The sequence below is a fragment of the Cucurbita pepo genome, chromosome LG02, assembly GCF_002806865.2.
Source record: "Cucurbita pepo subsp. pepo cultivar mu-cu-16 chromosome LG02, ASM280686v2, whole genome shotgun sequence".
In the NCBI taxonomy this organism is placed as follows: domain Eukaryota; kingdom Viridiplantae; phylum Streptophyta; class Magnoliopsida; order Cucurbitales; family Cucurbitaceae; genus Cucurbita; species Cucurbita pepo.
Window position 1 is genome coordinate 7,346,940 of NC_036639.1, and position 12,305 is coordinate 7,359,244.

At 41.3% G+C, this 12,305-nt stretch overlaps 1 protein-coding gene across 1 annotated transcript; it reads right to left on the minus strand.

Annotated features, from left to right (window-relative positions):
* Nucleotides 1–878: 878 nt before the first annotated feature.
* LOC111787792 (aspartic proteinase PCS1-like) lies at nucleotides 879–2,102 on the minus strand (the record flags this gene model as incomplete). The annotated part of the gene is made up of 1 exon (XM_023667845.1): nucleotides 879–2,102. A coding segment is annotated over one exon (1,224 nt), but the record flags the coding sequence as incomplete, so codon positions are not given.
* Nucleotides 2,103–12,305: the final 10,203 nt, after the last annotated feature.

The following is a 12,305-nucleotide window of genomic DNA, read 5'->3' on the forward strand; positions in this document are numbered from 1 at the left end:
GCCAATGCCAACTCCTTTAGCAGTTTTCAGCGATATCTGAACTTATTATAGTACATCGTCCAGATTGAGGTTTGTTACTAGATCAAGGCTCACCATGTAATCCTCATTGTACATATATATATACATGAGATCATGGCCCATATCGGTCGAGTTGTCACCCTTGAAAGTTACATAGAGAGGGTTACTGAGGTAGTTTTAGTTATGACCTATGGGAAGCAAGGTTTTAATTGTGCCTAAGTTTTAGTTATGCCCTATGGGAAGCAAGGTTTTAATTGTGCCTAGTGGGGGGAGCAACCTATGGGGAGTTGTGCCTTGGGGGAGAAAGGTTGATTATTTAATCCACTCCTTATGGTGAAAAGAGAGCCCGCTTACAAGATTATACATTTAATCATGTAAATTATGATAACCGTGATTTAATTTAAGATGGGTGGATATTGATGTTTTATATTTATTTATTTATTTGCAAATTTTATAAATTAATCCATTATATTATATTTAGGAAGTATGGAACTTAAAAAAAACAAACTATTTCATAGTTGTATACTACCCAAAGAAATAAATGATCAATAAGTCTGNTTATTTGCAAATTTTATAAATTAATCCATTATATTATATTTAGGAAGTATGGAACTTAAAAAAAACAAACTATTTCATAGTTGTATACTACCCAAAGAAATAAATGATCAATAAGTCTGATATTACAACAAATTTTGTTTTATTTTATAACAAAATTTGGTAATATAAACAGATACACAAAAGANAAAGAAATAAATGATCAATAAGTCTGATATTACAACAAATTTTGTTTTATTTTATAACAAAATTTGGTAATCTAAACAGATACACAAAAGAATAGTACGAATCTTCACCGTCCATGATCATGCCTTCAATCCACTACATTTAGCAACACCAAACCCAATTCTCTTATTTCTCAAATCGTACTCCACCCACATATTCTGCTGATGAATGTTCCCAATTATATTACTCTCAGTCACAAGTCTATCTGACCGTCCGATCCCCACGCACTTCACCCCTTTCTCCACTTCCGTCAATAACCCTTCCCCTTTCCCGACCAATATCTCCACCCCATTCTCAAACTGGAACCACATGTCGCCAATCCTCCGACCCACCGTCGCCGCCACTGCGCCGTCAAAACACATGTCGGCGACGGCGGTGTATTCATATCCTTTCTTCATCATGGGCCCCACTAATCTGAACATCTCTTCTCTGACCTTGCTGTAGGCCTCATCTACCAAATGCGTCAAATCGGAGCCGGAGTCGATCATGGTCTGACCGGCCCCAGATGGGTCCGGTTTGAAAACGGCGGGCGAGATGTTGAGTTTGTTGTTGCCTATTCTTATACCCTTCATCGGGAGGGTGTAGGCCAACTTGTCAAGATTCGGGGAGCGTCGACTTTTGGGGAAAGTCAACATGTTGACGTATTTGAATGTAGCGGAGTTGGGGTTGTCTCCAAGGTAGAACAAGCCGGTTAGATCCGACCCAGTTCGATCCGGAATGCAATAGGAAAACTTGGATATTTTGGCCGGAATGCGTCCAGTGTTCATTCCCAATATACCCCTATTTTGGGTAGAGGCCGTAGCGCAGCCCAGAAGGAGGGAGCGTGTAGTTAAGGAATTGGAGAAGGTGAATTTTTCAGTGACGAGATTACCCTCGGCCAGGGTCCCATCCGCGTAGAAGTAGGAGTAGTGGCAGTGGCGAGTTGGGTCACAAGAAGTAGGAAGGGTAAAATCGGGAATTCGGGGTCTGCACAGAGTGGTGTTACAGGGAAGGAAAGAGAAAGAGGAGGAGAGATAAGGGTCAAACACATTAATCATGGGCTTCACTGATTTTCTCCTTACTTTGTAGTGGCATTGAATCCAGGACAGTTGGCTGCCGGTGTCTACTACCATGTCCATCTGCTGCGGCGGCGATCCAATGGGAACAGACACCACAAGGGCGTTGGAGTACTGGAAGTGGAACTTCCCATGAGATTTGGTTTTGGAGGAGAGGGAAAGGGAGGCTTCTTGGGAGGAGACAGAATGGGAGGTCAGAGGGAAGGAGAGGGAGAGGGAGTTTGATGGGGAGAATAAGAGACAGAATAGGGAGAGAAATAGGAGAGAGAGGCATGATTATGGGTTTGTGACTGTTTTGACGTTGGATATGACCCACCGTCCAAATACACCGAAACAAATAAAAAAAAAAAGCAACAAGTAAAAAAGAACCTCTTTTCTATTCTCTTTGTTGTGTCTGATATATTTTATTAGTGGGTCATATCCAACGTGTTTTTGGATGGAGCTGTTGTTTCTATTATATAGAGAGTAAAAATGGAAGAGAGAGCACATAATTAAATGTACCGTAGAGAATTCAAAAATCCTATTTCACAATAGTATTATAAACCAATTTTAGTTTTAGTTTGAACAAATTTGAACTGTTTTGACGTTGGATATGACCCACCGTCCAAATACACCAAAACAAATAAAAAAAAAAAGTAACTAAAAAAGAACCTCTTTTTTATTCTCTTTGTTGTTGTCTAGCTGTATTTTGTTAGTGGGTCATATCCAACTTGTTTTTGGATGGAGCTATTGTTTCCATTACATAGAGAGTAAAAATGGAAGAGAGAGCATATAATTAAATGTACTGTAGAGAATTCAAAAATCCTATTTGATGATAGTATTATAAACCAATTTTAGTTTTAGTTTGAACAAATTTGTGATACAAATTTGAGATCTAATCAAGATTAAATGATTTGTTTTTAGTTTGACTATATATGTGATAGAATTTGAATATGTAATTTTTTTGTTCACAACTATGATATTAAATGAATGAACTGAATTAATTTTACCGTGATATAAATCTTTGTTTAACAATAATATGATCGCAGATTTAACCTCCATGAGTAGAATCTACTATTAATGTGGTTGGGAGTCAATTTCTAAACAAAACCTGTGTAGGATCAAACCAATAGCAACTTAGAAAATTTATTGACTGCTTAGGCAAACCAATTATGTGACTTTACTATTGGATCGGTTAGATGAATTGTATGAAGTATGAACAACGTGTGTTCTATGTCTCTTACACATGTCGTACTTGTGACTGTTTGACGTGTATCCTGCTATGTTATGTTCTAACTAAATCTATATTATGTTACGTGGGACCCCATGAGACATATAGATGATGTTATGTTATGTATCTTGTGATTACTTTCATGTTGTATGATGCATGATGTCTCTATATATACGTTATGTCATGCACACTATATTGACATATTCTCTTCAGGTTTATGAAATATTATTTAGCCATGTATGCTATTCATGAAAGTTATGTTTATGAAAGAACGAAGGTATGACCCACATCATACGTATATTTCATGTATTTTGTGTGTCATGTGGGGATCTCATGCATTTTATGTGTCATGTGCATCGGGATACTTCCCCTTTATGATGAGTATGAATGCATATAGTACAATATTGTGTCATGATATATTGCACGCTTTTTTCCCTCCGCGACTTTTTCGGTAGTGCGAGTTTTCATGTGCACATGAAAAGATACTAGTCTACCTTAGGGTATGTATACGAGTCTACCTTCGGGTCCATGTGCTCCTGTGTATACCGTGTGTAGAGAAGTAATATACATTCAATCAGCCTGAACTAGAAAGTGAGACCAATGTCATGATGATAATGAAAGGATAGGTCCCAACATGATTGTATTTGTTTGCATTTATTGATTTCAATAGTAGGGTTAGTTACGAGTATTTTTAAATACTTAAGCCACGTGCTATTTTTTTCAAGTAAAGGTAAGGCAACTCTGTAAGGATAACAGCGTTGTTATGAAGACCATGGAATCAAATCTAGGATAGTTGTACTTATTTTTATACTAAAGCCCTTAGGTTACATCAGAGAATTTTCGTTAATTGAAATGGGTTTTACGAATGTTTAAGTTAATGATATCGTTTATGAAATGTTTTAATTGAATTTGTTCACACATTATAGATATACCATGCCTCTAGCGACAACCTTAATTTTAAGTATTTTATTATTGAGTAAATGGTCTTGCTAATGACCTTTAAAAATGATAATAAATGTTTCAATAAGTTTAATTATGCACATCGCTGCTAACATAGTAACACTGTGTTTATATTACTCTCCAGCCACCTTAAAAAAGTAATAGTGTGAAAACCCTATTGTTTCTGGGGCTAGACTGACAAAGGATGAAGAAGGAGTCCAGATCAATGCTATAATGTATAAACAATTTATTGGAAGTCTTATGTATCTAACTGCAATAAGACTGAATTTAATGTATGTAGTGTCACTCATTAGCAGATTTATGGCAAGTCCAACTGAGTTGCATTTGCAAGCTGGAAAAAGAGTGTTGAGATACTTAAAAGGTACGGTAGATTTGGGAGTTCTTTATCGAAAAAGGGTAATGTGTGATTATGCAGGAGAAATAGATGATAGGAAAAGCACTTCTGATTATGTGTTTTTACTTAGTGATGGAGCTGTGTCTTGGTCCTCCAAAAAACAACTTATAGTTACTTTATCCACTACTGAAGAAGAATTTGTGGCTGCGCCTCTTGTGCTTGTTAAGGGGTGTGGATGAGGAGAGTTTTGGAAAAACTTGGTCATTTTTAAGATAAGTGTATCACTATGTTATGTGATAACAGTTCCACCATTAAGCTATCTAAGAATCCAATCATGCATGGAAGCAACAAACACATTGATGTGAGGTTTCATTTCTTGCGTGATTTGACCAGAGATGGAGTTATTGAGCTGAAGCGTTGTGTCACACAAGAACAAGTTGCAAATATTATGACAAAACTACTGAATTTGGATGCGTTAATAAAACTACGTGAGTCAATGGGTATATGTGTAGTACCACGAGTAAACGTTATGTAGGGATGTTAGGACCACTAAAAGCCAACCAAGTTGTGTTTGTATTTCAATGCAATTGATTTCAGACAACAGTGAAAATTGTTAAATCAAGACAGTGAAAAAGAGTGCGTAGAACCAGAATAAAATATTGTAAAAGCCTAATGACCTAAAATGGATAGTGTACCGGTCACCATAGTGTCGAACCTCCTAATGTCTCTACTGGTGGACGCATATGCCCTAGCTTGACCACGAGTTTGTACTAGTCTGTCCGCCTCTTCCAATGCTCTAGGTGGATTAGGTGGGTCTTTGGAGTTCTTGGTCGTGCAGTTGATGGCGATATGGCCACATTGAAAAAAAAAAATCTCGCCCCAGCCATACATCTTCCTTCATGAAACTTTTCACAGACCTTGCATGTACCCTAAATTGTCACATATCCAGAGTCGCCACTAACGTCTGATGCTCATCTTATATACAGAATATAACTTTAAAAATGTTTATCTTAAATAGCGGAAATTTTAAAACTTTAGAATACATTAAACCACTAGAAAACATTGTCGGACTTACGTGTTTCAAACATCATGCTGGAGTCAAAATAAGATAAAAAAAAATTATTACAAATTAAATAATTTAAACAAATGAAATGCAAACACCCTATCCTAACCAAGACTAGGAATTTTAAATATGCAACTACCCTATGCATGCGTCACAGTCTCTGATAATGATGTCGTTGTCAACCGTACATGGGCACCTTGCCTTTACCTGAAAACAATATGGCACACGACCTGAGTATTTTGAAGAAATACTCAGTAAGTGACCCCACTATAGGCGTCATGCTAATGCAAACACATGCAATCATGAATTAGGAACCTATCTCTAATCATCATAAGGGTGGCCTCCAGTCTCGGACAAATTGGATGTATAATACTTCCCTACACACGACTCACACGTCCGTGTGTGAATCCAGGGTGCTCGCACACCCCCTGGACCCTCTAGTCAAGCTAATCTGTAGTAACGTCCGGAGGTCAGTGGAACCCCACAGTGTCATGCACCTCATGAACACCCTCATTTGTGCGCGTCCGCACTCGTCATCATATGGTGCGCGTCCGCACTCATCATCTCTAGGGGAAGTAGCCCTATGCTTATGAACACACAATATGCATGAGGTCCCTCTAAGTCCAATTATACGTCTCTTCTGACACAACCCTCTACTCTCATCTCTTTGTTATACTGTGTAATACGTGCTCCTAGATATTTACATTAGTATCATTTTCATGCTCTTAAGGTTTTGTCCTATGTCGATCTAACGACGTGATACAATATGGCATACAATATCATAAGGCATGTTCAACATGGAAAACATCATCATGTTAATACCATCGTCATGCATACATCATACTCATCATAAAAGCCATTAAGTGCATCAAATATGACATGTAAGTCATGCATCAAAACATAAATAACGTACATATAACTAACATCACAGCACAACATCATACTCATACATCATCATAATTCATATAATCTTTAGCCTATCCTATAGTAAGACCACTTACTTTGTTGGCCTTGGCCGAAGTACTCCCTAATTAGCTAAACGTAAGCTCCGTTCCTTGAGAGCTGCTTCCTATGTTGTCGGGGTTTATTTCCTATCACACCGTTTGTCACCTTCCGTTAGTATTTCACAATTAAATTACCAATAACTCAATAAATGTGAAATATGGTCTAAAATGGCCTCGATTACCTTAACCAGGGCCGAAAACAGGTTCGGGACGGTCAAAATAGTGGAAATCGAGCTAAAATCTGAGAAGTCGAGTCGAACAGCCGTTGGGAGCCACCAGAGGAGTCACCAGAGCCGTTGGTGCCAAGCCAAGCTAAGGGACTGCTCGGGACGCCATGTTTCCACGTGGTAGCAGCAGCAGAACGTGCCTCGTCGTGCGCTAGCATCGGGTGAAGGCGCAGGTCGCAATCCGGTTCGGGACATCGACTGCAAAAGGCTACTAGGTCGGACTGATCGTTGGGCCTTGGCTTACTGGACTAGACCGCAAGTGTTTGGGTTGCAGGCCGGTGCAGTTGGACCGTGGGTCTAGTCTCAGGTTTGTTCAGCTAAACCATCGGCTATTGGGCTGGAATGAGGTTTGGGCCAAATCGGAACTTGGCCCTCGATTTCGCGGGTTGGACTGGGATTGGTTTGGGCCTCGGGTCTAGGTATTCGATTCGTGCTAACCTGAATTCGATGGATCCTTCTTCCTTACCTGACTTCTGTGCAATTTTCCAGCGCGTTCTCTCTCTCCTTCCTGCGGCGTTTCCGTTGCCGATTTCGGTCCCCTTTCTTCCTTTTCTCTCTGTTTGTCGTCCCTCTTTCCTTCCTCGAAGTTTTATGGCCTAAAAATTCCTAAAACCACAGATCTAAGAACATTTAGAAAAACTCAATATCTAAGAACATTTAGAAAAACTCAATTTTCTGACCTCGGTTCTCGACGACGACGCTTATGAAAAGGCAAAAAAACGTACCTTGAGTTATTGTGCTATCCTCCTTAGAGATCCTTCTCGTGATGGTAACTAAGCATTTGGCATTGGTTTTCGGGTGGTTTGGGACGCGTCGGGAAAAATTGGAAACTCGCCAACATTATTCGAAATCTCTCTCTCTCTCTCTCTCTCTCTCTCTCTCTCTCTCTCTCGTATTTTCTTTCTTTTCTTTCTTTGCAAGTATTCTGAGGTGTTTTGGGAGTCTTGGGCTGAAGGCTGAGTGGGGTGCAGTTGTCGTTTCGCGTGGGATCCGCAAAACTCGGTGGTCGCCGGAAAACTTGCGGGTTTTTCGGCGAATGAGTTTTTTTTTTTCTTTTTCTTTCCTTTTCTTTATCTTTTTCCCAGGTCGTTACATTATATACCCCTAAAAAGCACTTTCATCCTCGAAAGTCTCAAACTCTTGTACTAACTCGGCGTATTTTTCTTTCGTCTTCACATTCCCACGTGATTTCCTCACTATGTCCGCCACAGCACCTTAATGAATGCAATGTTCTTGTTGCATAAGACTTTTACTTCTCTGCCTAAGATTTTTACTTGTTTTTCCTTTTAGCTCAGATCTTTATTGAGTTGGAGTAGTTTGTAGTCTATTACGTGGATAGGGTCTGTAATGTACTTCCTCAGCATCGAAACGTGAAATACATCGTACACTCCTGAGAGGGCGGGAGGTAGGGCTAACTTATACGCTACTGGACCAATTCTCTTTAGAATCTCGAATGGTCCAATGAATTTAGGATTTAACTTGCATTTACATCCGAACCTCATGACATAGGTGTCACCTTAAGGAATACTAAGTCCCTTATTTCAAACTCTAAGCTTCTACGTCTTACATCGGCGTCGCTTTTCTGTATACTTTGAGCGGTACGCATCCTCGCTCGAATTTTCTAGACAACCTCATTGGTGAGTCAAACCAACTTGGATCCTACTAACTCTCTCTCGCCTACTTCGTCCCAACATAGTGGGAACCTACACTGTTTCCCGTACAGGGCCTCAAATCGTGTCATTCCAATAGTTGCTTGGAAGCTATTATTATAGGAGAATTCCATTAGGTGGAGTTTGGAATCCTAACTTCCCTTAAAATCTAGTACGCAAACGCGTAACATGTCTTCTAGAATTTGGTTTAACCGTTCCATTTGTCCATCTGTTGGGGGTGAAAGGCGGTACTAAAGCAGAGGATGTTTGTTCTTTATGGTTCTCTTATTTAGTTCTCTGTAATCCATGCACAGACGCATCGATCCATCTTTCTTCTTAACAAACAACACTGGTGCACCTCAGGGGAATACGCTAGGTCAAATGAACCCTTTATCCAGTAAGTCTTGCAATTGCGCCTTGAGTTCCTTCAACTTTGTTGGCGCCATGCGATAGGGTGCTTTGGAAATAGGCTTAGTTCTCGACTCGGTTCAATGACAAAGTCGACTGCTCGGGAAGGGGGTATTCCAGGTAGGTTGTCCGAGAATACATCCGGGAACTTGTTTACTATTGACACATTTTCTAGGGTCTTTTCTTTTCCTCTTACGCCTACTGCACATGCTAATATCGCCCATCTGCCTTGTTGGACTAGCCTCTTTGCTTTCAACATCGAGACTACCTTAGGGGTAATTCCGATACTTGTGCCTTTAAATTTAAAGGCATGTCCCGCCGATGGTGAAAATTTTACTTCCTTTTTACGAAAGTCTATACTAGCACGATTTTCGACTAGCCAATCAATGCCTAATATGACGTCGAAATCTGTCATGCTTACTACCATCAGGTCCACGCTTAGTGTTTGGTTCCCTATGATTACTTGGTCATTCTTTACTCTATCCCTAGCTACTAAGTCTACCCCCGAAGGGGTGCTTACATACATTTCATGCAATAAGGGTCCTAATTTGAACCCTGTTTGTACAACAAAAGGCATAGAAATAAAGGAATGCGTAGAACCAGAATCAAATAAAGTAAAAGCAAAATGACCTAAAATGGATAGTGTACCTGTCACCACGACGTCGGACTTCCCAGTGTCCTTGCTCGTAGACGCATAGGCCCTAGCTTGAGCTCGCGATGGTGTTGGTTGTTCCGTCTGCTCTACTACTTTAGGCGGGTTTGGTTGTGCTTCAACGTTTCTGGCCATGCAGTTCACGACGATGTGCCCCTCTTGACCATATCTGTAACACGCTCGGTTGCCAGCCATGCACCTCCCACCGTGTATTCTTCCACAGATAGTGCACCCTTCTTCTCTCCTTCCTCTAGCCCCATCTTAATTCCTGGGGTTCTTGTCAATACGTTGAGGAGGGTGTCACTCATTCCATCTTGGAGCAGGTCTGTTGTTGGAACGGTGCCTACGTGCTAGTGGCGGACGGTCAGAGCCTCCTGATTCATGTGAGTGCTTCTGCTCAATTACTACTGGCTCCTTACGTCTTTCTCATCCTTTGGTTTCTCTAAAGCCTTGGCAGTTCTCAAGGCTTCGTTATAGGTCTTTGGGTTGAATGCTTCCAGCATGCGGCGGATTCTTGGTTCCAGACCCATTACAAACTTCTCTGTCATCTTTTCTTCGGTGTCCACCATGGACAGCGCAAATCTCTTGAGTCTCTTAAACTCTCGATTGTATTTCTCCACTGTGAGTCCACCCTGTACCAGATGGGCGAACTCCTGTTGCCTCTTAAGTCGCTCTGACTTAGGATAATATTCTTTAAGGAAGTCCTCCTTAAACCGTTCCCAGTTCATAGGTCCCCCTTCTAGGTTAAGAAGGATTTTGTTATCTCTCCACCATATCTCTGCGTTTTTCTGTAGGACAAATGTTGCGCATGCGACCTTTTGGTTCTCTGGGCACTTCATAGTCTAAAAGGTGGTTTCTACAACTGCAATCCACATTTGGGCTTCTATGGGGTTTTCTAAGAAACCGGCGAATGGTCGAGGGTCATATCTCTTGAAATCCTTTATCCAGTTTGAACATCTAATAGGTTGTGGAGGGTTTACTGGGGCGGAGGCCTGAGCATCGACTTTTGCTTGTGCCTGTGCATGTGCTTGGGCCTGTGCTTGGGCATGTTGGCTGGCTAGTAGATTGGCTTGCTGTGTGGTTACCAGGGTTTGAATTAATGCTTGGATAGACTCACACATTAGCTTAGTATTAGCATCTACTCCGGGCGCTGGGGGTGCAACCTCAGGTGTGGCTTGTGGTGGTAGAGCAGGCTGGGGTGGAGGTTCAGCTTGTAGTGGAGGCACTAAAGGTGGTAGCGCAACTGGTGGTAAAGCTGGGGGCGGCGTAACTGTTACCGACCTAACCTCTGATCCTTCTCGAGGTGGACCCTCTACTGCCACACCTCGTCCTATTCCTCTAAGACGGGGTCGCCCCCATCCTCGTCTTCCTCTTCTTCGTCGTCTGGGCATGGTTCTATAAACCAATATAAGGTTGCTTAAGTCTAAGGCCTTAATACTATGCNGAGGTGGGCCCTCTACTGCCACACCTCGTCTTATTCCTCTAAGACGGGGTCGCCCCCATCCTCGTCTCGTCTTCCTCTTCTTCGTCGTCTGGGCATGGTTCTATAAACCAATATAAGGTTGCTTAAGTCTAAGGCCTTAATACTATGCATATATAAATAACAATATACATACTATACAATACATCATAATACCATATAAGTAAACACTCAACATGTTATACATCATATCACACTCATTAATAAATACTTAAAATATACCATAATTTCAACGGTTGGGTTTTATATCTTNCCTTAAACCGTTCCCAGTTCATAGGTCCCCCTTCTAGGTTAAGAAGGATTTTGTTATCTCTCCACCATATCTCTGCGTTTTTCTGTAGGACAAATGTTGCGCATGCGACCTTTTGGTTCTCTGGGCACTTCATAGTCTAAAAGGTGGTTTCTACAACTGCAATCCACATTTGGGCTTCTATGGGGTTTTCTAAGAAACCGGCNGCATCGATCCATCTTTCTTCTTAACAAACAACACTGGTGCACCTCAGGGGAATACGCTAGGTCAAATGAACCCTTTATCCAGTAAGTCTTGCAATTGCGCCTTGAGTTCCTTCAACTTTGTTGGCGCCATGCGATAGGGTGCTTTGGAAATAGGCTTAGTTCTCGACTCGGTTCAATGACAAAGTCGACTGCTCGGGAAGGGGGTATTCCAGGTAGGTTGTCCGAGAATACATCCGGGAACTTGTTTACTATTGACACATTTTCTAGGGTCTTTTCTTTTCCTCTTACGCCTACTGCACATGCTAATATCGCCCATCTGCCTTGTTGGACTAGCCTCTTTGCTTTCAACATCGAGACTACCTTAGGGGTAATTCCGATACTTGTGCCTTTAAATTTAAAGGCATGTCCCGCCGATGGTGAAAATTTTACTTCCTTTTTACGAAAGTCTATACTAGCACGATTTTCGACTAGCCAATCAATGCCTAATATGACGTCGAAATCTGTCATGCTTACTACCATCAGGTCCACGCTTAGTGTTTGGTTCCCTATGATTACTTGGTCATTCTTTACTCTATCCCTAGCTACTAAGTCTACCCCCGAAGGGGTGCTTACATACATTTCATGCAATAAGGGTCCTAATTTGAACCCTGTTTGTACAACAAAAGGCATAGAAATAAAGGAATGCGTAGAACCAGAATCAAATAAAGTAAAAGCAAAATGACCTAAAATGGATAGTGTACCTGTCACCACGACGTCGGACTTCCCAGTGTCCTTGCTCGTAGACGCATAGGCCCTAGCTTGAGCTCGCGATGGTGTTGGTTGTTCCGTCTGCTCTACTACTTTAGGCGGGTTTGGTTGTGCTTCAACGTTTCTGGCCATGCAGTTCACGACGATGTGCCCCTCTTGACCATATCTGTAACACGCTCGGTTGCCAGCCATGCACCTCCCACCGTGTATTCTTCCACAGATAGTGCACCCTTCTTCTCTCCTTCCTCTAGCCCCATCTTAA